Below are 26,130 nucleotides of genomic sequence, written 5' to 3'. Positions count from 1 at the left end.
CAGACATAGGAGATCTATTATGGATCTTTGACCATGAAATAAACAGGGAACACGAGACATAGCATTGAGAAAGGCAAGGCACTGAAAATGGTGCAAGCACTGAAAATGGTCTTACATGCATGATCATAAGGAATCACGAGGAATACAGATGTACAAGGATAGGGGGTTTGACAAAGGCAAGGCATAGCTGAACAACCATAGGTTAGAGCACAGTTATGAAGGTCACATTTCAAAACCTACCATTATTTGAGTTCTGCATAATTAAAAAGATGTATACTTAGATGTTTTACCAGATATAATTTTTTAGGAATTCCGATAAGCCATCTAATCCCAACAAGATTCCACAAAATTTAACGCCATTTTTTCCACGTATCACAGGATTCTAGCCTCACTTTCTCTTCATAGCATTTGGTGAAAACAAATTAAGAAAAAGAACACAGTAATGAGGTGAAGAATCTTGCAACTGCAAATTGTTTAAATTTATGTTTAAGATAGTTACAATTTCCTCTTACAGACAAACATGAATCCATGCACAAGCTGTCTTTTTACATGAGAAAGAAAAACATGTAATAAAGTAAACATTTGTTTTGGTATACTTTTGCCACTCTGATCCCTCTTATAAACTTTATGCTACACAGGCAGGCTTGGAATACCAGAGCCAGAATATTCAAAATGAAGAACAGGTACACAACCACAGAACCATAAATGAAGATCAAGAGAAATAGACCAATAGATAATGAGCTGATCCATTCTTTTCCAAATATTAGTAACAAGGCGGTGAAACTTCGTTCAGATCACTCTCCAATGGCAGCCCACTAAAGCTACAGGCGTAGATCACATGTGATCAACAAAAGATTGATTGCAGCAATGTTGGAGACGTCAGAGCAGCCACACATTCGAACTATCAAAAACATTACTCAGCACTTAGTAATTGCCTATATAATGGAACTAATTGCAAAACGATGCCTCCGTTTAACTATATAGACATATTGGGACTTCAAAAATTAAGCACAAGACAATAAGCTATCTGTAAATCTAGTTCGAAGAGTAAAAAGTGACATGCTAAAAACTAGACAGGATTTTGAGCACTTCATGTGAAGTATCACAACATTTTTCCTATATTTCTATAACAAAATGTAACATGAAAATAAAAATTTGCGCATACACCATACATAGATACAAACACACATATATACATGCACACGCACACATACACACATAGAGAGACAGAGGCTGGTGTTTCTGATAGCATTTGGCTCCAAATATTTTCTTGTGAAAAGCGATGAAACACCTCTAAAAATGAGAATCAGCACCATTGAGCAAGATCTAAGACATTTAAATTGGCCAAAACCCAAAAAATACATATTTTTGAGGTCTATTATTTGGTGATAAATAAAAATAAAATTTACCATTTCAACATTATAATATCATGTTTTAGTTTGATCTATAGCTTCGATATATCCAAACGGGTTGAAGTTTAATCTGCATATATTTGATAATAATTAGATCAAGATCAATTGTTTGATTTTGTAAATTATATAGTTTATATTATATTTATGCCCACTAGCTATATTTCTACCACTTTTTTTTCTTGATTTGATGCATAGACAAGAAACTTCAAAAACACTTTGCGAGGGTATTCATACAATTTCATATATTTAAGAGAGTTTACATGCAGAAAATTTTAATTTTATTTTTTTTTATTCATGCAATTTCTATATCAATTTGGAGGGCATTCATGAAAATTTCAATATTTAGAAGGATATTTATGCAAAAATCTAGGAATTCTTTGTGTATATACCCTCCTAAATATATGAAATTATATGAATACCCTCCAAAATTTCTATTTACATGTAAACCCTTATAAATGTTTCTTTTTGCATGTTTACTCATTAATGGTATTTTCGTCATTTCAATTTTAAACCGCTAACTTCTTAACGGCGTTAGATAGCATGGGTACATATACAAAAAAAAAAAAAGAAAAAAGAAGGGTATACATATAAAACAAGTATTTGATGAGGGTATACATGCAAATATCAATTTTGGAAGGGTATTCATGCAAATTCTAATATTTAGGAGGGAATGCACACAAAAAACCCTATATACTAGAGCATAGTTAATTGATGGATCATAATAATTAATTATGGTGCGATTGATTAGACACGTCAGCAAACACTCATCATCCCAAAAGAACATCATAGAGATATGTGAACGCAAAACAGAACATGATAGATATCTTATTAATAAAGTCTAATAAATAAAATATAACTAGTGCAGCAAACTGAAAATAACCACAACAGAACAATAAGAGAAATACTGCCAGTAAACTCGGATTTCAAGGATGTGATAGATGGCAACGATGGTAATGATAATTGATGTAGATAATGATTGATGGACGACAAAATGAGGACTGGGCAAAAAATTGTGATAGAACTAGCCGGATAATTACCTCTGCGAGTTTGGTCCCTCCAATCCAATGAGAATCTTCAGGCTGCACTCCACCAAAGTATCGAGATGAAGGATGACGGGGTCAAGAAGATGGCTCCAAGAAGAAATAGGTCAAGAAGTAGGATGAAAGTGAAAAGAAAAGGATCTCTCAGGGGTTCGCCTATGGTGGCACTCACCTTTCTAGGGTTTCTTCTTCTCTTTTTTTCTTTTTGGTTGTTGTCATGTCTTTTTATAGGCCGAGTTACTATTCCATGAATAGTAACCAAGTCGGATTACTGTTCCCTGAACAGTAACGGGTCGGGTTATTGTTCTATGAACAGTAACGAGTTGGGTTACTGTTCACGTAAACAGTATTTTTTTGTGCTGTTTTCTGCGAATTTTTGCATTGTTTTTCTCTTTTCTAACTTCCTCCTTCCATACATGCATGATTCTATTTACAAGACTATTATCTATCCTCCTCCATTCCTAGAGATGAGTGATGATCGTGGACATTAAAGAAATACTAAGGCTCAAGCAATTAAGTGTGGTGGTTTGAAGTTGGGTTAGGCTTCCTATCACACCTAGGTGGACCCTTTTTGCTTGGCAATACTAGTATATGACTCGACTGAAAATCGAAGCCTAAACATGACTTTGGATGGAAAACACAGAAACAACAAAAAACATAAACTATATATAAGATGGAATCCTGAGACTGCATCAATGCATCAGATGTTTTTTACACGGAATGAAATGTGCCATTTTTGAAAACCGGTCCAGCACAACAAAAATCGAATCAACTTTCCTAGCAGTCATGGGTAGTACTACAATGAAGTCCATGGTGACATCCTCCCAAGGGCCACTAGGGATAGGCAACAGGGTGTACAAGTCTGGACTTTTCTCTTTTCCTACTAATAATGAAGTCCATGGTGACATCCTCCTAACGACATCATCTCTTATCTTAGGCTAGAAATACCTCTTAACTAGGAGTCCTAAAGTGTCTCTGTCTATCATAAGTAGCTAACCCTCTTTCATGAAATTCCTGAATCAAAGTCTCACGCAATTCATCTCCACATATACACAAGCATGATACTCTAAACAGGAATCCGTTCTGAATGTAAAAGCTACCGGGAGGATCTGACCCAGTCGTCTGACATGACTCCAAAATCTCACCAAAATATGGGTCAGTAGCATACTTATCCTTTATCCTATCAAAGTCTATAACCCATGCCCTCAAAGTGACCAACTAATAAACTCGACGATTCAAGGCATCTACCATATTGTTAGTGGTTCCAGACTTATGTTTCAAGTGGAATGTGTACTCTTGTAGGAAGGCGGACCGGACCACTTAGCATGTCTTCCATTCAGATTTCTCTGTGAATTTCAAATATTTCAAAGCCTCATGGTCAGAGTTGAGTACAAACTCCTGCTGAATGAGATAATGCCTCCAATAGCACAAAATCTGAACGACTGCATAAAATTCTACATCATACGTAGAGTAGCGTGAACGAGTGTCATTCAGTTTTTCGCTAAAGCAAGCCACAAGTTGTCCTTTCTGACTCAGGACAGCTCCTATGCCTACATGTGAGGCATCACAATCCACCTCGAAGACCTTATCAAAGTTGGATAGTGCAAGGACAGGTGCACTGATCAGCTTGGTCTTAACGAGTTGGAAACTCTTTTCTGCTACAGGTGTCCACTTGAAGGGACCCTTCTTTAGACAATCAATTACCGGGGCCATCAAGGTACTGAAATTTTGAATGAACCGCCAATAAAACGAAGCCAACCCATGGAAACTCCTGGCTTCCGTGATTGTCTTAGGTGCAGACCACTACTCAATGCCCTTTACCTTATCAGGGTCAACCTTTATGCCCTCTGATGACACAATGTAACCCAGAAAAATCAGACTGTCAGTCAAAAAAACACATTTCCTCAAATTTGCATACAATTTGTGGTCTCGAAGTGTCTGCAATACTAGTCTCAAATGATCTAAGTGAGACTCAAGGCTAGTACTATACATCCAGATATCATCGAAGTACACCACTACGAACTTTCCTATAAATGGTCTAAGTACTTGGTTCATAGTTTGCATGAATGTCCTTGGAGCATCAGATAGCTCAAATGGCATGACCAACCACGCATATAATCCTTCCTTGGTTTTGAAGGCGATCTTCCATTCATCTCTTGGGTGTATCCTAATCTAATTGTACCCAATCTTGAGATCAACTTTGGAAAAAATTTTCGTATCGTTCCACATATCAAGCATGTCATCAAGTCTAGGAATCGAAAATTTGTATTTGACTGTAATCTTGTTGATGGCACAGCTATCAATGCACATTCTCCATGACCCATCTTTCTTTGGAGTGAGCAAAGCAAGTATAGCACATGGACTCATGCTCTCACGAATAAAACCCTTTCGTAAGAGTTCGGTCATCTGCTTGTTCGACTCCTCGCACTCAATCGGACTCATCCTATAGTGAGGTGTGGCAAACTTGCACCCGGGACTAGATCAATGCAATGCTGAATGTCCCTCATGGGTGGTAAGCCATATAGAAGATCCTCAGGAATCAGGTCCTTGAATTCGAACAATAAAGGTTGGACCGCCTTTGACATCTCCACTTCCTCCTGGATCTCTTTTCCTACCAGAACACAAACTACCGAGCCCTCTTTCAGTTCGGCCTTGAAAGATTTTGAATTTAGAATCAAGGCCTTTTGAATAGGTTCTTTGCCTCTTTCTTTCAGAGAATTTTTTGTGTTATACCCATTCAATTCCTTTTGTGGATAGAGTGTGATATTCATTTTATCTTTCACAAAGGAATATGTATTCTTTTTTCCATCATGTTGGGTCTTCCTATCGTACTGCCAAGACCTTCCCAATAACACATGGCACACCTCTATAGTACTAACAACATGGATAGTGTCCTCACTAAGGACGTTTCTTGCTTGGAGCTCACAGAGCTTCTCAATGTACTCATCCACAGTCCTAGTCCCTTGTCGGAGGTTTTGGAATTTCAAGTAGAGATTTTTAGACAAATCGCCTCCTCAACTTCTCTTTCATCTTACTCCAAGTACAGAACTTATCGTTACCTTGCTGAACTCTTCATTCCAGGAGTTGCTTCCACCAAACCAATGTGTGTCCCTTTAATTTGAGGGTCACAAATTTGACATCTTTATCCTCCGAGATTTCCTTCCAATTAAAATCTTGGTCGATTTTGTCGACCTAATCAAAGAAAGCATCTGGCTAGAAATGCCCCTCAAAATCTCCAATATCTATCTTAATGCCATCATCCCAACGTCTGGCACGAGGGGTTCTCTATGTGGTGGTCTCTCTTTGTTCCTACGTAGTGGTCGGTCATCTAAGTCATTTTCTATCTCATCTGACTCACTACTCTCAACTACCCTCTGATCGACCCATTGTCTATCTTGAGGTCTGACTCTACATCTTGGTTCATCCTGATGGATTTTCTCTCTTCTAAATCTCACTATCTCAGGTATGCTCAATTCTAATCTAGTCATGAAGCTAGAGAGGTGTTCTACCTATCGTCAAATCTGCTTTAAGGTTTGTTGTTGGGTTTTAAATAAATCTTGCCAATTATCAGACATGATTATAGGCTAAGATTCAACCCAAAACTGTTTCGAAGGTGTTTCCAATGTGATGGAGGAAAAACAAATTTTTTTCAGATTTTTTTTGAATTTTTAATTTTTTTAATGCCGAAAATGAATATTTTAATACAGAAATTAATATTTTAATGCAGAAATGTTTTCTTTTAATGCGGAAAAAGAATGCAGAATTTATTTTAAACACAAAAACTAATTTTTCTATATTTTTAACTCCAAAAATTAAAATTTCTGTAGTTTTAAGTGCAGAAAATATAATTTACTTTTTTTAATCCAGAAAATATACTTCTCTATTTTGAAGTGCAGAAATTTAATTTTTAGAATTTAAAGTGCAGAAAAATGAATGTTATGATGCAAACACAATAATGCAAAACCTATTGGCTCCGATACCACTTTAGCACTAATACCACTTTGGTGCAACCTATAATCGACTACTACACATATATGTTGATTTTATAATAGACAATTATGGTGCGATTGATTAGACATTTCAGCAAATGCTCTTCATCCCAAAAGATCATCATAGACATATATGTGAACACAAAACAAAACATGATAGATATCTTATTAATGAAACCTAATCAATGAAATAAAACTAGTGCAGCAAACTGAAAATAATTTCAAAAAAATAATAAAAAAATATTGCCAGTAAACTCGAATTTTCAAGGATGTGATAGATGGCAATGATGGTAATAATGATGGGTAGAGATAATAGTTGATGGATGAAGAAATGAGGGCTGGGTAAAAGATGGTGATAGAACTACTCGGATAATTACCTCTCCAAGTTTGGTCCCTCCAATCCAATGAGAATCTTCAGGCCGCGCTCCACCAAGGCATCAAGGACAAAGGATGGTGAGGTTAAGAAGGTGGCTCCAAGAAGAAATAGGTCAAGAAGCAAGATGAAAGTGAAAGAAAAAAGATTCTCATGGCTTCGCCCACGGTGGCACTTACCTTTCTAGGTTTTCTTCTTCTTTTTTTCTTTTTTTTTGAATGGTTGTTGTCCTTTCTTTTTATAGGCCCAAAAACAACTATAATAATCTTTCTAAAAATCCTCCAAAATGATTTCTATAACATTTCCACTAATCCTTATCCAACAACTTTCCCAAGAGCCCTTATCCTTCTCCCACTTGTTCTTATCTTCCATCCAACCATCCATTACTGTTCCGTGAACAGTAACTCAGGTCGGGTTGCTGTTCCGTGAAAAGTAACTCGGGTCAGGTTATTATTCACGTGAACAATTTCTATCTCCAAGACTATCACCCATCCTCCTCCGTTCCTAGAGTTGAGTGATGGTCGTGGGCATTGAAGAAAGGCCAAAACTCAAGCAATTAAGTGTGGTGGTTTGGAATTGGGTTAGGCTTCCTCACACATAGGTGGACCCTTTTTGCTTGGCAGTCCTAGTACATGACTCGACTTAAAATTCAAGCCTAAATATGGCTTTGGATGGAAAATACAGAAACAACAAAAAACATAAACTATGTACAAGATGGAGCTCTGAGACTACATCAGTTTCCCCCAAGAAATAAAGTGTTATTTGTGTTGTAGTAGCTCGAGAAGTGAAAGAATGGTTGCTGGTTATGACTCAAATATGCCACCGGAAGTAACTAAGTTGTTGTCTGGGTTTTCCGTTGTAGCACCTAAAGAGTTGCCTAATGAACTCTCTCCACTGCACAAAATTCAGTATTCTATAGATCTTATATCGACATCTTAATTGCCTAACCTTCATACCTATTGCATGAACCCAAGTAAGCATACTGAACTCAAAAGGCAAGTAGAACTAGGACATGTTAACGAAATTTCGAGTCCATGTGATGTTCCTCCTTTACTTAAACTAAAGAAGGATGGTTCCTGGCAAGGTCCGTCGTATCGATACCGATCAGCGTACCGGTGGCAGCCCGGACCAGTACGTACCAGTTCCGTAACGGTACGGCAGTCGTACCAGCCGGTTTTTCAATGAAAAGCTTCCGGTACTGGATTCATGCTGATCCGGTACCGGATCCCATGCTGATCCGTATGGTTTCATACCGGTCGGTACGGGCTAGTACGGCATGCCCTGGTTTCTGGCATGTGTATGGATAGACAAGCTATTAACAAGATTATTGTCAAGTATCGATTTCCTATTCCTCATCTTGATGATATGTTGAACATTGTGGGTGGTTCCACTATTTTTTCAAAGACAAATTTAAAGAGTGACTATCATCAAATCCATATAAGGCTTGGAGACGAAGGGAAAATAGCTTTCAAGAGCATGGATGGCCTCTATAAGTGGCTGGTCATGCCGTTTGACCTTTCTAATGCCCCTAGGATATTCATGCACTTCATGGCTCATACATTACAACCCCTTATTGGCCACTTCATGGTTGTTAATTTTGATGATATTTTGATATATAATAAGACCAAAAGAGAACACATCTTTCATCTACAAATTATGAGAGTTCTTCACCAAGAGAAGCTTTACATAAATTTGAAAAAGTATTCATTCAGGACTTCAAGTGTTGTCTTTTTAGGCCTTGTTTATTCTAAAAGGAGTGGAGGTTGATCCCAAAAAAGCCAAAGCTATTTGAGAGTGGTCTATTCCTTCTACTTTATATAAAGTTCAAAGTTTTCATAGGTTCGCTACATTCTATAAGTGTTTCATCAAAAATTTCAGCACTATAATGACTCCAATCACTAATTGCATGAAGAAAGGAAAGTCTGTTTGGAACAAGATAGCAACAAGGCATTTGAAGAAGAAAAGGATGACTGAAGCACCCGTTTTGCACCTTCCGAATTTTCTAAGGTGTTTGAGGTGTCTTGTACTGCATCACATGTTGGTATAGGAGGTGTACTTAGTCAAGAATGACATCCAAATGATTATTTTAGCTAGAAGACAAATGAAGCTAAGCAAAAGTATTCAACTTATGATAAAGAACTCTATGTTGTGCTTCAAGCACTTTGTTATTGTCGATATCTTATTCAAAAGAAGTTTGTATTATATGCCGACCATGAAACTCTCAAATACAACTAACTACTCCCAAAGAAAATTGAGATGTCGCCATGGCAAGAGGGTTTCTTTCTTACAAGAATATGCTTTTGTTATCAAGCATAAGCCTGGAACCGAAAACAAACCAGCACATGCTCTCAGCTGCATAGTGGTTCAAGTGGTACTAATTTTTTCTTCTATATCAGTCCAACTTGTGGACTTTGATTTGCTCTAGAAATACTATTCTCCTTGCAAGAATTTTAGCATAATATATGCTTATTTGATGGTTAAATAATATGCTGACTATTCAGATTTCTCTTTTGAGTAGTAGGTATCTTTTCAAAGGAACTCACCTTTGCTTGCCTAATACCTCTTTACATGAAGAAGTCATTACAGAATTGCATTCAGGTGGGATGGCCAGTCATTTTGGAAGAGATAAAACCATTACAATAGTGGAGGATTATTTCTATTGGCCTAGTTTGAAGCGAGACATGCTAGAATTGTCTCATGATGTCAGACTTGTCAAATCTCAAAGGGAAGAAAGAAAAATACAAGTCTGTATACACAGTTGTCTTTGCCACATGAGGCATGGCAAGAGCTAGGCATGGACTTTGCCCTAAGGTTGCCAAAGACATTCAGGATTCATGGTTCTATTCTTGTGGTTGTGGATTGCTATTTCTAAGATGGTTCATTTCATTCCTCCTTCGAAGGCTTCTGATGCTTTCCATATGCTAAGCTCTTTTTTAAGTAAGTTGTCCATCTTCATGGATTGCCTAAGACTATTGTTTCTTATCATAATCTGAATTTCATGAGTTACTTTTGGCGCACTTTATGAAATATTCTAAAAACAACGCTACAATTTTCTTCTTTATTTCATCCACAAACTGATGGTTAAACGAAAGTTGTTCATAGGAGTTTGGGTGATTTGCCTCGTTGTTGTGTTGGTGATCATGTTAATAATTGGGATCAAGTTCTTCCTATGGCTGAGTTTGCTTATAACAATTAGGCAAATGGTCATAATCCCTTTGAGATTGTAACAGGTTCAATTCTAAGGAAGTCAATTGATTTGGTTCCTTTACCTGTGGAGGCACGTCTTAATCTTAAAGTGGAAGCTTTTGCCAAGCATATTCATCAGCTACATGATGAAATTCGAAGAAAGATCGCTTTGAGCAATGAAGGTTATAAAGCAAATGCTCATTTGAGGAGATGGTTTGCTGAATTCAAAGAAAGAAACATGGTTATGGTGTGAATTAGATCTGAACATTATCGTAATGGTATATATAAGAAACTCCATTTAAAAAGTGATGGTCTCTCCAAGATTCTCAAGAAAATCAACTCTAATGCTCATCTTCTTGACCTGTCGAAGATAATGGGGATTAGTAAAATCTTTAATGTTGCACTTTGTATCAAGGCTATGACGATGATGCGCAACATGACACCCCCATTGCTCGACTTCCACCAACCCCATGTTTGAAGGAAGAGATTGAAGACATTGTTGATCATTAAGTGGTATCTACAAGAGGTGGTGTCTACCAAAAGTATCCAGTCAAATGGAGAGGGCATTCGATTTTGTAGTGTACATTGGATCATGGATGAAGAACTCGAGAAGCTTGATCATGATCTTTATGATCTTTAACACACCAAAGTCAAATCTTCTGAAGCCGGGGAGAGATGATGAAGGAAGTTGGTAGTAGCCATGGAAGACCTATAAAGGTGCCCTAAGAATGGTTCTAATGATCAAACCTTGATTTGGATTATGTTGGATGATGTGTGACCCTCTTGGGACCTTGCTTAGGGCCAATTAGTCATTGTAGGATCTTAATTTTATGTTTCTCGTAGTACTATAATATTGGCTTAGTTTTATTAACATTTTGTTAAACTTTTTGAATCAGGGTATTTTGTAATTTTCCAGATTTTCTGGACATGGGCTATCATATGGCTCATAGGTCATATGTTAGGTCTGTATATGTTTTCGGGCTTATTTATGGCGTTTAGTTGGGATTATTAGTCAAAATTGCAGATCTGTTACTTCAAGTCCAAAGCCTATTAGCAGGAGTATTAGAACTCTATAAATAGGCTGTAATCTCTCATTAATAAAAAGGTAAAAATTTTAGAGATTTTTCTTAAGCTATTATGCTTTCTTTTAGAGTTGTGATGCAATTCTAACCTAGGTGTGATGCCTAGAAAATCTCACTTTTTTTCTTCTTTTTCTTTAATTAGAGTATCTTAAAATCTCAAATTCAGATCTTATTCTATCCCCACTAAACCCTAGCAACCAAACGCAACAAAACCCATAACCACCCATCCATCAATGGACCTTCAAATTCATAAAACAAACAAATTTTGTATTCCCGTTTTTCTACTTCCAGAGCAGATTACACCCTCAAAACTTCATCCTTTTGCCTCTATTTTGCACGCAAATTACTTCACATCCATATACCAATATAACACTAGCTTCTTATACAATTTCCCTACCCTTTTAGCCCAAAACAATCCATTAAGCATCCCTGAATTTTCCCTAATCAAGATTAACCTACATTATCAATGAGCTGATTTTTGTTTTGAGAGCTCCCTATTGTTTTGACTGGGAAGCATTCAGAGCCAAATGCCCTCAGATGCATCCTAGCCACCCTGCTCTCTCTCTCTCTCTATATATATATACATGCACACATGTGCACGCAGGCATATGTACGTGCATGCACACACTAACAATCAAGTTAGAATTGTATACAGTGATTTATGTGTACATTGACAGATATATTTATTGACAACTCTGACAAATGAATGTTTCTGTTTTTTAAGGATCCATGGAGGATAATAAGACAGAAAAATCATTAGACCTTTAAGATATTGGCACATATCAATTTTCTAGGAATATTACAAATCAAAAATGCTTCAAAGATATGCTCCAATAGCTAGTAAACGACAGCAAACATATTTAATACATTATATATTATATATGCATGTAAAAGAATTATCAGCTTATGCAACTATTCAGTAGTCTGACAACATTTTAGAACATTGAATACCTTCTGCTGTCTATACTTCTCACGTATAGCATTTAGGGGGCAGTTTTTGGAGTTCATCTGTAACTCTTGCAATGCGAGAACTGTTGCTTTAAGATCTGAAGCCTTATATGAGGTGTAATGCTCAAGAGTCAGATTCTGCAGAGAAGATAAAATGGAAATCACAATCAACAAACTTAATCAGATGGAAGGAAAAGAAGTGAAGGATTTATTCACAGACCCATGGTTGGTCAGACTGATCCAGTGTCCATCTAGCAAGAAGCACAGCAGATGCAGCTATGACTGAAGGAAGAAACTTCAGGAAGCTATAATCAATCAGTGTCAGCTCTGCCAGATAATTAGCCAAGTATCCCAATGCTAGAGCAGGAACCTGCAAATCAGAACAACTGGAACTTACCAAGCCTGCTTGCTGAAAATGCATTTTCACCTAGTGGGTGGATTAAAAACCCATCTGTTCTGAAAATCTACCTCACCTTGTAACATGCTTGTGCTGCTCGAAGGAATCTCCTGCAAATAAACAGAGTAATAAAAGAGTAGTCATTAGAATCTTAAATGTTAAGATATTCTCATACTGACTCACAAAGTAGAATATAAAAGCTTTTAAAAATAGGTTTGTTATTATTTAATCGTGATAGCTCTAACAACCTGAGAAATGTTTTAATGGTGGGCACAGATAGTTGAAACCCTAAATAGTTCAGTACTTGACTCTCCATTATGAGCACCTGTAAGCCAGAAGCCAGCAATAGTCACATGATGTTCACTGATTCTCATTGAGAATGTATTCTGATTCACAGTGCTGAATTATGCAATGCATTTTTAAGATCAAAAGCAAAAAGAGAAAACATACCTCTGCCTTGGTGTATGTATTGTCTGTAATAAAACAGAATTCTTCCACACGAGGAGCACAAATTTCTTCATATTTCCTGCGAATAAAATAACAAAAAATTAACAAAGAAAGTAAGTACACAAGTCAGCCATGAAAATATATATCGTCACAAGAAGCATACATCTGAGACTCTTGATTGTAAAAGAGGAACTACATTAGATTAGATAACAGAATTACACCAGAACCAAAGAAAATCTAATGGCAATTAAAAGAACCTAGAAAATCATGCCATAAAACTAACAAAGAGCAACAAACCAATAGAATAAAAAAAAACAGTACCAATGTGGCAGATCTAGTTACAAGCCTAGAATTCACTAATACAAAAATCTTTAATGCATTATATACTGCGCCCTACTATATGAAATTAGATAAAGAGGCATCATATTTTCAGAGTCTAAGGATTTGACCAACCGAACCTATTACTCATGAGAACCAGCGTGAGGCATATGACATGCACATGAGATGCACATGCAGTTCCAACTAAAGTAAGGGAGCAAGCAAATTTAATTTTAGATGGTTGACTTTAAACGAGAAAAACAAAAAGTATTACACAAAAATTGCATGACAGAGTTGTTCATCAACCTTGATACACACAAAAGATAAAGAGAATGGGAAGTTATGATCTGCATAAAAAAAAATCAGCTGATTGATTTTGGATGCAGGGACAAACATGTGAACTATACATTCAAACAACCTAAATTGGCCCTCAATGATATTTATGTATGTTTAGAAAGAATCAAAATATTCCGCATATGAAAATACAAGAGACCAAGAGGGAGAATGCATGAGATTGCCGTGGAAGAGTAATTGTATTACAAAATGGCAAGAGCGAGTGAGTGAGGGAGGGAGAGAGAGAGTAGTTACATATTTTTATTGGTCAAGCTAACCGTTCATGATGACAGTACAAGAACTTCCAAGGAGTTTTAATATAATATAAGTGCAGTGATAATTTCAAGCTCTAAAGGAGGCATAATTTTTACCATATTGTGAGGCCCAATAGTCCCACATCGGAAAGACTCGTTCCAGAGCCTGGGCATATGAGGCGGGTGTCTCCTAATCCTGCAGACGTGTTTTGGAAGAAAAACAAAACCGGGGAGGGGTGAAGGACGCTTGCGTGAAGCTCCGGAACCGGACAATATCTAGCAGGAGAGCCCCGTGTTCCTCCCTCATGTGGCCCCCACGTGGGCATTGGGTGCCTCACGTGCTCCGCGGAGGCGGAGGCGTGACATTTGGTATCAGAGCCGAGGACGACTCTGGTCCGATGGTGGGAAGGGTGTGAGGCCCAATAGTCCCACATCGGAAAGACTCGTTTCAGAGCCTGGGCATATGAGGCGGGTGTCTCGTAATCCTGCAGACGCATTTTGGGAGGAAAACAAAACCGGGGAGGGGTGAAGGACGCTTGCGTGAAGCCCCAGAACCGGACAATATCTGGCAGGAGAGCCCCATGTTCCCCCTTCATGTGGCCCCCACGTGGGCACTAGGTGCCTCACGTGCTCCGCGCAGGCAGGGGCGTGACACATATAGAGCCGCCTTGGATAAACATGAATGTGATAATTTACCTATAATTATTTATTTTTGAATTTTAAAGGATGAATCTTAGTGTTTTGGAAATCTACCTGTTCACTTGCAATGCATGCCTTGGACCATAATTTAGTGGGTTTCAGATGAGATCTAATTGGAGATAAGCTATGGCCTTCTCCCTTCCATACAAGATACTTATCCAATAATATTAACTGTTTTAAAGATAGATAACTATTTGAAAGATATGTGGGTGATAAATAACACAAAAATTAAATGTCATATATATCATGCTTTTTAGAAATCATATGATATAGAAAAACTATTTAAAACTATAAAGTTTTTTTATCAATAAAATATCAGAACACAACCTCAAATAGGAATAGTTCACAATGATCAAGCTGAAGTCTGCATGATCCACATGGAAATTACTAATTAGGTGTTAGACCAGTTTTCTGTTACTCGGCAAAGATTCTGCAGCAGAGATATTGCATATGGACAAATCAGACACTTTTGCAGGAATAAGATGGCATACAGGTTATTTTAATAAAAAATTTCTGTGCAGAATGCTCAGACCTCATCGGGGCCCTTCAACAAGGAAAATACTTTAGAGTTCCACATAGTCATAAACAATCACAAACTACGACATTGAGTAGTGTAGATAATGTGATGAATTACTGAGGAATTGTGGAAACTTACGAGGCAATCAGCATGCAGGTAACGCCAAGTAGTTGCAGCCTTTGACGTTCAATATGGTTATGAGAGAGAAAACGGTCAATAACATAAACCGTAAGGTAAAGTGTATCTGGAACAAGTCTATACTCCTCCGAAACCTGGAGAGGAAATAAAAGGGAAAAAATGAAGCATGTATCATCAAACTAATATTAGCTTTTTCTTGTAAGTAGAAAACAAAATAAGCACCAAGCATTAAAATCCCACCATTCTAATCAATAAAAAAAAACATTATGGATCTAATAGAGTTACAAACGAACACTAAGGCTCTGCGAGAAATGTATTGGTTCTTTTATCTTTGAGATAATTAAACAAGCAGAGACCAGAGTACTTAAAACATGTATGCTCATTTTCTAACAAAAACAAGTCCCATTATGATAACTTCACTAAAGTTAAGCTTCTCAACCTAGATCAGTTACCCAAGAGAAAAGAGATAAAATCTTCAAGATGGTTTTTATTGATTTAGAGAAAGCATGTGATAGAGTCTCCAAAGAAGTCTTATGGTAGGTGTTAAGAAAGAAAAGAGTTTCTGTTAGCTATGTTAATGTGATTACAAACATCTATAATGGAGCGATTACTGGTGCGATAACAACTGGTGGTAATACTAGTGAGTTTCCAATCACAATCAATATGTATCAATGCCCTAATTCTTTACCTTTTCGCTCTAGTTATGGATAAGCTTACTAAATATATTCAAGACAATATTCCTTTATGCATGTTGTTTGCAGATGATTTAGGCCTCGTTTGGCAGAGTTGTTAACAGTAGAGCTTTCGGAAGTAGAGCTTTTTAAAGTAGAGCTTTTATAAAAAGCTATTTATTGTTTGGCAACTATATTTCTAAAGTGCTGAGAAACTTTAATATATGTGTTTGATAAACAAACCGAGGAAGTACTTTTGGTATGACAAAATGACCATAAAGGATATTGCATAGTATTATACAACAAAGTATAATAAAATATATGTATTAATACATAAATATATGATATAGTATAATATTACTGTAATATAATATTGTATACTATAGCATAATAATACAATATAATTTGATATTATATAACATAGCATATCAATGTATTATGATATAATGTAATATAATATTATATTTACAGTATAATACAATAACATATCAATGTATTACGGTTCCTTGTTTCCTTTGTTGGAACTCCTGCAAATTTCTGTAATATAAAAGAATATTTTTTGTAATTGTAATATTTTATCATGGGTATTTTAGTCCCAAAAAAAATTATAAATCAAAACAACTTTCTGACGCATGCTAAAAGTGCTTTTCCGAAGAAGATCCATTTTGGAGCTTCTCCCAAGAAGCTGTTTTAGCTTTCTGGCAAAGCTAAAATAGCTTCCTGATTTTTTTACCAAACACTCCTATTCCATCCAAAAGTACTTTTGGAAGGTCAGAAAGTGCTTTCTGGCCCACCAAAAGCTTTGCAACGAGGCCTTAATCCTAGATGAAACTAAGATTAGAGTCATTCGTAAGTAGGAATAATGGGGGAGTGCATTAGAATCTAAATGTTTCAGGTTAAGCATATAATCTAGACAGAATACGCAGAATGTAATTTTAGTAAACTTAGAACTAGAGATGAAGGTAAACTAAAAATTGAGGATCGTAAAGTTTCTAAAAGTGATTGTAGCATTTAGAATCGACTATTCCTAAAAAAGAGAGGATTAAAGTAGCATGGATAAAAGGAAAAAGTACAACTATGATATTATGTGATCATAGAATACATGTCAAGTTGAAGAAAAAAATTTATAAGATAGTCATATGATCAACTATGCTTTATGGTACATAATTTTGGGCAATTAAAAAATAGCATACAACATGAGTATGGCTGAAATAAGAATGTTGGGATAGATATTTGGTAATACAAGAAAAAAAAGGAAATGAAATCAATTGTAAAAAGGTAGATATAGCATTAAGTGACAACAAATTGAAAGAAGGACGACTTAGATGGTTTGGACATGTACAATGTAGGCTAAGCCAGTATGAAGGAGTAATTTAATATATGTAGAAGGAAAGAGAGGTCAAAATAGACCAAAAGTTACATAGGATGAAATAGTAAAAAAGGACTTGATATCGCTACATCTTTCAGAAAGTCTGACCCAAACAGAGTGGAATGGAGGACAAGGATTCATATAGCCAACCTCAACTAGTTTGGGATTAAGCTTAGCTAAATTGAGTTGACTTATGAGTTACCCTTGTCAAGTGTTGAAAGATTGTTTTTCAACAAAATGCCAACGAATTATAATCTACATGTAATAGATGTACCATAAAATAATACTTAATTGCTTCCATTTCCCTTTCTTTAAAATAACTTAATTTATTTTTCCCCATGCCAACCTACCTATAATGGTGTCCAAACATAGATCCTCCCAATTAAAGATCAGCGTACCTCATCTCTGGAATGTTGTCAGACTATGTAAACAATTTTTTCATTGGAGAATTTTGAACAAATTTGAAGCCTCTGTTGGAGTAATAACAGTTCCAATTAACCTAAACCTAAATCAATAAAATATTCTACCAAATAGACTTCATTCAAAAACAATATACCTTGTCCATGTATGCTCATTGATTGTTTTCATTGGCTATATACTACAGTTTTTGGTAGCTGAAAACTGATGTGTGCATATGTTTTCTTGTGGCATCAGCATATATTGCTTGTTTGCACAATTTCACTAAATCTCACTCAGCAGTAATCCTTCTTACATGAGACTTCACCTAATAAACGGCACCCCTTCAATGTAGTACCATCACATTTTCACTTATCAACAGTAACTTCTGGTTTGATTGATGTTAGCCTGATGCAGTTTAAGCATTAACATGGCATCATGTCTCCCTATCTTGCCTTAGGGTAAGTCTAAAATGTAAAGGAAAGAGTTATGTTCCAGTTTCTCTCCTTCAATGAAGGTCTCCACGTAAGTCCATGGATTGATTGTTTTTGCTGGCTATATATTATAGTCATTTGGTAGCTGACAACTGATGTTTGCATATGTTTTTGAAGCACCAGATATTGCTTGTTTGCACAAATTCACTAAACCTCACTCAGCTGTAATCCTTCTTAGATGAGACTTCAGCTAATAAAATGCACCCCTTCAATGAAGTACCACCACATTTTCACTCACCGATAGCAACTTCAAGCTTGACTGATGTTAGCTTGATGCATATTATCAGGACATGATGTCTCGCTATCTTGCCTTAGAGTTAATCCAAAATCTAAAGGAAAGAGTAATGCTTTATTTTCTCTCCTTCAATCAGGGTCCTCCCATGGTGTTTATTGTTGGTTTCTAATAACCAAAGCACCAAAAAACACTCATGTGTTACATGTGTAAGGCATGGTGGGATGCATAGCCTCAAAACTCATAACCCTATTGCACTGTTTGCATAGCCTCAACTATATAATTACATTATAATCCAACTAGAAAGGGCCTCCAATTCGCAAATGAAACCATTCCTCAATTTTTGAATGAATCATAGTTGTAATGACCTTGATTCTAGGGTAACAAGATTCAATTAGGCATTCCAGTCTTAATTTCACATAATTGATCATAACAGTTGTATATTGTATAATATCCTTTAATTAACTTGGCTTAAAATTGAGCAAACAAATAATTCATTTGAAGAAATAACAATTATAATTAAGTGGAGGAAAGAGATCTATTGTTTATCCGTTATGAATATTAAAATTTCTGCCCTTAACTCTTGTATATACATGACCTTTTGGTTACGACTCCTGAATTTCTTTTAGTTGTGAAAACAATGTCGTAACCAATTATTTAAGAAACCAATCCTTAGACCCGATGCTGCAATTACTTAACCAATTCATTTTGCAAGTAACCTAAATTCCAGAACTAACATTTATTTAGAAAAATATTTTAAGTGATCAAAAGCTATGACATTTTACTCTCACCATAATTGGCCAAAAGGTAAATATTTGAATAATTTTGATGAAACATCAAAGGTGATGTTTTTATTCGAGATATGAAGTATAAGAAAAGAAGGTACATGATTTGTAGTTTGCCAAAATTGCATAGTGTAGCATTTGATCAACAATTTAAATGAGCAGTTGCGGATATTGTAAATTGCCAAAGCAAACATCTCTCCTTTGTCTGTTGTTTGGATAAAGAAAGAGTAGAATTATATACCAAATGCTTAGTTTAAATGTGGTAACAAAATAAAGTCTTCACATCTCTAACTCATTCTGGAGAATTTTAGTAAAAAAATAATTCAAGATAATGCTTTATGATGCCTTCAGTAATCACACTAACCTTTCAATTCCAAGGTTATATAACAAAGAGCAAATATCTATTTGCAAAAATGTATATAAAGATTTAAGGAAAACAAGAAAAGAAAATTAACAAACCTCCACAAGCCAGTCAATTAGAATACCCCGCATGCCTTGCGTGATATCGTACTGCAATGTTTCCATGAAATTCGGACTAGGTCTTCGGATGAGCTGAATGCGTAAAGTTTTAAGGGCAAGTAACAATAGTATATCAAGTAAACAAAGAACTGCAGGATAGCTCTGTATTGATCAAAAATATGAGGGAAAGGGGAGAAAAGAAAACAGATTATACATGCATACATATATGTACACATATATATACATATCCATACATACATACATATATACATGGGCGCACCTGCATGCACGCACACACACATATGTGTGTGTATGTATATATGTATGTATGTATATGTATGTATATATATGTATGTGTGTATGCCACTGATAGAGAGAAAGAGAATAAAAGAAGATCAAGTTGCATTGGTATATTGGAAATATTTTGTTAAGGATACCTCTGCAGCACGTAAGTTGGTATATATGTCCTCAGCATAAATGCTACACATCTGAGGATTTCCATGGTCAGCATCAATATCTACAATATTCTTTCCAGTGAAGCCTCCTGGATCATCACAAAATTTATCTTTAAGTTAATACATAACTGAAATCTGCCACACCCTAGTCATAAATTTCCGTGCGTGCAGTAGAAGATAAACAAACCGCTTAAGCTGTAAATGCATGAGTTACGAATTATATGAATCAATATGTTATGGATGTCATTGCCCATTCAGCTGAACTTTGATGGTGAGCTTTTGCTTAAATCACCACTTTGTTCAGTTTGTCATTGATAACAGTGATCCAGTGGTGGTCCAGAGACAACCATTCTTCACAAAGAAGATTCATGCATGTTCAAGTTAAAATAGAAACAGAACAACGATACCAACCATTCTTTGAATGGTTTATGACTTCAGCTCCTCTGAAGCTACGTTCCTTGAAGAAAGCCGTATTGCATGTGCTCTCCATATCCCTGACACACTCCATATTTTGTAAGGCTAAAAGCCGTTCATCCACTTTCGCTTCTAGCATTTCTTCATCCACCTTATTTTGCACAGCATCATGAATGATTGCAGTACCAATAGAAGCGGCGGGCGCTAACTTAGAATTCTTCTGGTCAGAGCATTGTTTTGCTTTAGAACAACCAAGTTTAACCTGCTGGGAGGCCTTAGACTGAATCATCAAAAGAATAAAAATTAAGTTCCCGAGTACTAGAAGGGAAAGAAAAAACATAATAATGAAGATGGAGTATTTGCGACAGATAAAGGTAAAGCTCGGAAAGAGCTAATTTTATTTTCTTTTACATTGATTATAAATTTAAAAAAATCAAATTTGAACACGTTGATGTTTTAAAATTTTGAAACAACAATCAAATTTCAAAATCTAAAGAGAGAAGTAACCTGTGCTTTTGCTGCAGGTTTGTAGTGTCTATATGAATTATCAGAGCATATATTGCTGACATCCTTAAGCACTGCTCTCTTTTTGTGCTGAAAACCTGCAGTAAGAGCGGGTTGGCTGTTCTCATCACTAGCTGCTCTCTTTGATTTTCCTTGTTGTGTTGGCTTCTTCTCCGGTTTTGCAACTGCTGATGATGAAGGGATCATGCCACCATTTGCACGGAAGGCAGCAGCTCGTGCTCGTGTGATTCGACCAGTAGGTGCTCCATGACCAGCAGCTGCAGAATTTTCCTTCTTCATAGGCAAGTAGGCCTTAAAGAAGAACAAATACAACACTTTCACAAACAATTGTTTGTAGAACCTGCCCATCCATGCCAAATTCAAGTAACCGCAAAGAAAAATGAAAAAGAAATGATGAAATAAAGGCAGGAAGGAATTAAATACGCAATCCTAAGGTGGCTGGTATTCTGATCTACTTCTGAAAGCATATATTATGTTACCAAGGCAACTTCCAAGAAATTAAAATAATTTTGTGATTAACAAAATATCAACTAGTGGGCCATTGAAAAGAGTTGTTCCTCCCATTTAACCATAGCACACAAACTAAACCCCTTTTCAGGTTTTACCTAATGAAAACTAGTCGGTTGAGAAAGTTGAGAACATTGCCACATTACAAAGGGATAAACTTTAAAGAAAACCTCCAATTGAAGGCAATTATGCAAGCATCAATATGACCCCAAGTTCCTCCAAGTAACCAAAAAAAATATTAATTTTCCATTATACTCCAGTCAGGTTACATTAAAAAAAAACTGCAATATTTCTTGGCAAAATTTGGCTATGCAATGTGGATACATTCATCAAAGTCATTTGCTTAGGCTGTCATTTCTTAGTTGGTGGTATCAAGTTAAAGCTCGTTGACATCATGCAAAAAGCAGCTGTGTCTTTTTCACAGTCAACTTCAAATTTTTAAACAAGTTAACTACAATTCAGAATACATACGAATAGTTTCTTTGCCAGTTCAATATTTAGTTTGAAACCTTGAATCGGCATTTTTTTAAAAATCTTTGGTTACAGATCACTGATTTATTTTGTTGAGCATTTCCATTAGAATATCATCTGTTAATTGTGTAAATTGGTGTAATTTGATGTTTCCATGTAAGTATTAAATTGTTTGCCCAGCAAACAAATTGATGCTTAGATCTCAAAAGCAAAATGTCCATTTTTCTGCAAGAAAAGACCGAACATATGTGCTTCATTTTAATTTGTTTTCCCATTCACAATTTGTAACAATTAAGAAAGAATCTTATAATGGCCTCTTCACAGAATCTAGGAAGTAGCAGATATGCACAGACAAAAGGCCCAAAGATTTCTAAGCCTGTAAATTGTCAAGATAGTAATCATGCAATAATGTGCCTCAAGGACAGTACTCCATGGCACATTTTTTTGACATTGCACATCCTATGCTTCAGTATGGGACACCAATGTTCTAATAACACATTCCAAGTTCAATTTACAATGAGTCCATATATTAATTCAAAAGTACAACACTTGAAACATTTCATTGTAAAGCATCTAGTCTCGTTGCCATGTCAGTACCTAGGATATATAGACTTCCAAATACTAATATGCAATGACAACATTCAAGGACACTATTCCATGGAACATTTCTCATGCCTACACATCATATTATTCAGGCAGAGCTCAGTTACCCATGGGACACTGATGTTCTAATAGAGCATTTAAAGTTTGATTTATCCGGTATAAGCATATTAATTCAAAAACAGAAGAATTGAAATTCTTCATTCTAAAGAGTCTAGCCTGTGATGCAATTTGGTACCTTAAATATATATATTTGCAAGTCCATAAGTTCAGTAAAATCATAGGGCTAATAAATATCAGGTAGTACTTGATTTTTGAACCTAGCTACTTTATTTGGGATGCAAAGATTCCTTTCTGCAAGAGAACAAAAAGAAAAGCAAGATCACTGAAAATGCCTCGTAATATTATATGTTTTCATCATCTGGTGATGATCATGTATCACACTTCAGTCTGCTTCACATTCAAGCTGAATTATCTCGAGTCATATAACTAATTAATTAAAAAAAAAATTGGAATGCTCAATTACTAAGCATGTACTGACATCCAAAAAATGTTTGGGTAGCTTAGACTTCCTTACGGCTCCAAAGGCACGCATCTTGCATGTTGGTTTACCTTCTTCTTGAGGTTGGCTTTGTAGTGCCAACTTTATTGTCAGATATGTCCAAGTTAATTTTGTTACCGAGGAAAAGAAGACAAGAAAAATTAAAAAAAAAAAGAAAAGAAAAGTGAAGGTTCTCACTTGTCACTGCGCTGACCCAAGTTCTTTCCTTTCTTCAGACCTTTCCAAGACCCTCTGCAAGCCAAAGGTCATGACTAACCCTTGCAGCACGCGTACCTAAATCAACCGAAAGGATTCTCTTCCTCACTATCACCCATGTAAAACGATCACAGACAGCATCAAGAAATAACATAGTCACCAGAATGTAAATCACCAAAAAAAGAAACGTACACACAGTCTCCAACAAGTTTTGATAAAATATAAAACGAATGGAAGAATTCTTTTTAAAAAAAACAAACCATCGAGTCAATTCTCGACCCTAAATCCCACCACCCAATAAAATTGATTCCTTTGCTAAAGAAAAGATCGAAAATGGCTGGAACGCTAAAACCTCGGCATCCCAAAAACAGCACATCTACCTCGCATCAAAACCGATCCGCTTGCAAACTTTCTTGAAAATTTTATAAAAAATAATAAAATAATCATTTAAAACAAATAGATCCGAAACGCAAATCCAAAGAGGAAACAACCTTCCTCTTACTCTTGCCCGATCTAACCCTCAACCCGCCCACAAAACCCGTATCCATGGTCCACGATTCCAAGATCACGAACCCTATATCAGACATCAAAACAAAAGGTACAAGAATCCACAGAAATCGACCAAGATAACAAGAAATCAGTGAAAAAAAGAGTAATCGGAGCAAACCACCTCAGATCCAAGAACGGTAATCCCGTACCTCGACGCCCGCGCTCGATCCAGTGAAACTCCCACCGATCTCTCCTTCTCTTCGAGCAGAAGAGATAGAGAGAGAAAGGAGAGAGACGAGAAAGAGAGCAAGGAGACGCCTTCGTCTCCCTCCTCGGCCTCTAGGTTTACGTAGGACCGATATGGCGAGAGAGGAGTCGCTCTAGGGGAGAAACGAAACGGAGTCCTATCTACAGGTTTTTGCCGCCCGATTCCGATTTGGATTTCGATTTGGGTCCGAAAAGGGACACCGTTTGTCCAATTATTTACCACTGGCCCAGTACGAGCTGAATGTACGAAAGGCGTACTGAATCTCTATGCGATGGCAGAATCGGCCGTTATTTTTCTGGGATTCAATACATCCCAACCGTTGGTGTTTTCGGTCATGCGACTGTGTCATGATCGAAAGTTGTGACGCCGGCAAGGATGGTGGATCGTCGGGGTCGCATAGAAGTGTTTGTGAGGGTCGTCCGGGAAGAGAACATGTGGGTCACGTGGACGCCGGGGGGACCGCCACGGGGTTGGCTTGTTACGTGATAGTCTTCCACACCGGAGGAGGGTTGCGTATGCGTCCGGCTGTGCGGCTCTAATTGACATATTAGGTGCAAATGGAGGATTTGCAGGAGAAGCGAAGAAAAATTAGAACATATATAGTGGAAGTAAAATCCATGTATCCTAAAGGCAAAGGAGAAGCCGTTGGGGCTCATTTGGGACATAGGCATTGAAATTTTTGACATGCCCATGCATTCCTATGGCCGGTAGACTCTTTCATGTGAATTGCAGGTAGTTCATTTGATAAAGAAGAGCATTTGATAGATAACCATGATCGCATCGAGCAATATAAACCAATAAAGAAACTAACTGATTTGAACATGGCGCGCGCGGGAGATGTTATTGCATTAAATGAAGAGTATATTGATAATGGAATCTAATTCGCGAAACTAGCCATAGCTTTCAAGATATTTGCAAACTTTTATGGTGATCGAGTTATGATATTTTAATAATTTCTCTTTTTGATTGGACTTTTTTTTTCTGTTAGTAACATTTTTTATTCTTAAGATTTTCTCACACATGTGAATCATGTGAGATATAATTGATCATCAAGTATAAAGATGGTCAACTAAATCAAAATATCACTACAGGAAAAACAGCTTTTTTCGACGCTTTTTTTTCAACGCTTTTTTTTCAACGCTAGGAAGAAGCATCGGAAAAAAAAGGCACTATGCCAAAATTTGCTGACGCTTCAAGTAGGCGTCGGCAATTCTCAAGAATAAACAATGCTTAAATATATGCTGCCACCCTAAATACGTGATATATTCTTGAGAAGGGGGAACAAGCCTTGCAGTAACACAAATGCACTTACGCATCAACTAGCATAAATATTTGGAATGTGGACTAAGTAATGTGTAAAAGAAACTTGATATTTCGCATTTTGGATCGACCTAGTCTTGTAAAGTCATATAGATTTAATTCCATTGCTTTATTAATGGACTTATAAGCACTCCAAATCTCTAATCACGGAGGTAAGATGCGCGAGTTTCAGTTGATTCCATTTGAAGAAAATCTCGCTTCACTCACTATGCATAGGCATCTTGGTGCATCGGATCCTTATTCTAGGAGGCTGAGATGGAAGAGTGTCAATTGATATGAGATGCATATAAATCGAATTCTATTGCCTCATAATGAGCTTGCTAGTGTTCCAAATCATGGCAAGAGGGAACAATACAGGCTAATCTCAATCAATTCCATCTTAAGATGGGTTGATGTTGTTGAGGTTAGAGCTTTAGAGGTTTAGGGCTTGGTAAGAAATGGTGATCTAGGTATCCTAAAGCACTTCTCTAGGGCTAGGGTTTTAGTTGACCCAATGTCATCATTTGCGCCTTGGCCACCCACCCCCACTTCTTGCTGCTCCCAGATTCCTTTCTTTCTTAAAATCAAAATATTTCTCCTCTCTTTCTCTCTCTCTCTCTCTCTCTCTCTCTCTCTCTCTCTCTCTCTCTCTCTCTCCCCGCCTTCCATGAACAAGAAAAAAAAAATAGTGTGAACTTTGTTTTCACTCCTCTTCTTCTTCCTATCTCTTCTTCTAAGCCCCGGTGGGCTCCACTCCGACTCATGCCCTCCACCCAGCACGGCCTTGCAAGCTCCACCACTCTCCT

The 26,130-nt window shown here is 36.7% G+C and overlaps 1 protein-coding gene across 4 annotated transcripts; it reads right to left on the bottom strand.

Moving 5' to 3' along the window:
- Window positions 1-445: 445 nt before the first annotated feature.
- Window positions 446-24,154, bottom strand: LOC103718015 (cyclin-A2-1-like). 4 transcript variants are annotated; one of them, XM_039128941.1, is made up of 13 exons: window positions 23,967-24,154; window positions 23,251-23,376; window positions 20,916-21,273; window positions 20,406-20,688; window positions 19,977-20,083; window positions 19,540-19,632; window positions 15,134-15,267; window positions 12,878-12,953; window positions 12,676-12,752; window positions 12,504-12,537; window positions 12,251-12,400; window positions 12,034-12,168; window positions 446-901 (listed from the first exon to the last, which is right to left on the bottom strand). In XM_039128941.1, the coding sequence occupies exons 3-13, from the start codon at window positions 21,210-21,212 to the stop codon at window positions 845-847; spliced, it is 1,443 nt and encodes a 480-aa protein (XP_038984869.1). In that variant the 5' UTR covers window positions 21,213-21,273; window positions 23,251-23,376; window positions 23,967-24,154; the 3' UTR covers window positions 446-844. The 4 variants fall into 4 exon arrangements, with proteins under 4 accessions (XP_038984869.1, XP_038984871.1, XP_008804857.2 ...); XM_039128943.1 differs by having other exon boundaries at window positions 20,916-21,224; XM_008806635.3 differs by having other exon boundaries at window positions 23,251-23,346.
- Window positions 24,155-26,130: the final 1,976 nt, after the last annotated feature.

The sequence above is a fragment of the Phoenix dactylifera genome, chromosome 8, assembly GCF_009389715.1.
Source record: "Phoenix dactylifera cultivar Barhee BC4 chromosome 8, palm_55x_up_171113_PBpolish2nd_filt_p, whole genome shotgun sequence".
NCBI classification, from domain to species: Eukaryota; Viridiplantae; Streptophyta; class Magnoliopsida; order Arecales; family Arecaceae; genus Phoenix; species Phoenix dactylifera.
The sequence above is the reverse complement of the archived record's forward strand: the minus strand, read 5'-3'. Positions and strand labels throughout refer to the sequence as shown.

Bases quoted from the DNA above. Each gene is read 5' to 3' on its own strand.
- LOC103718015 (XM_039128941.1), bottom strand. From the start codon at position 21,212: ATGAAGAAGGAAAATTCTGCAGCTGCTGGTCATGGAGCACCTACTGGT. The intron at 20,084-20,405 runs GTTGGTATCGTT...GTGATGATCCAG, and splicing joins CATAAACCATTCAAAGAATG to GAGGCTTCACTGGAAAGAAT. The intron at 19,633-19,976 runs GTATCCTTAACA...TTACGCATTCAG, and splicing joins CCAACTTACGTGCTGCAGAG to CTCATCCGAAGACCTAGTCC.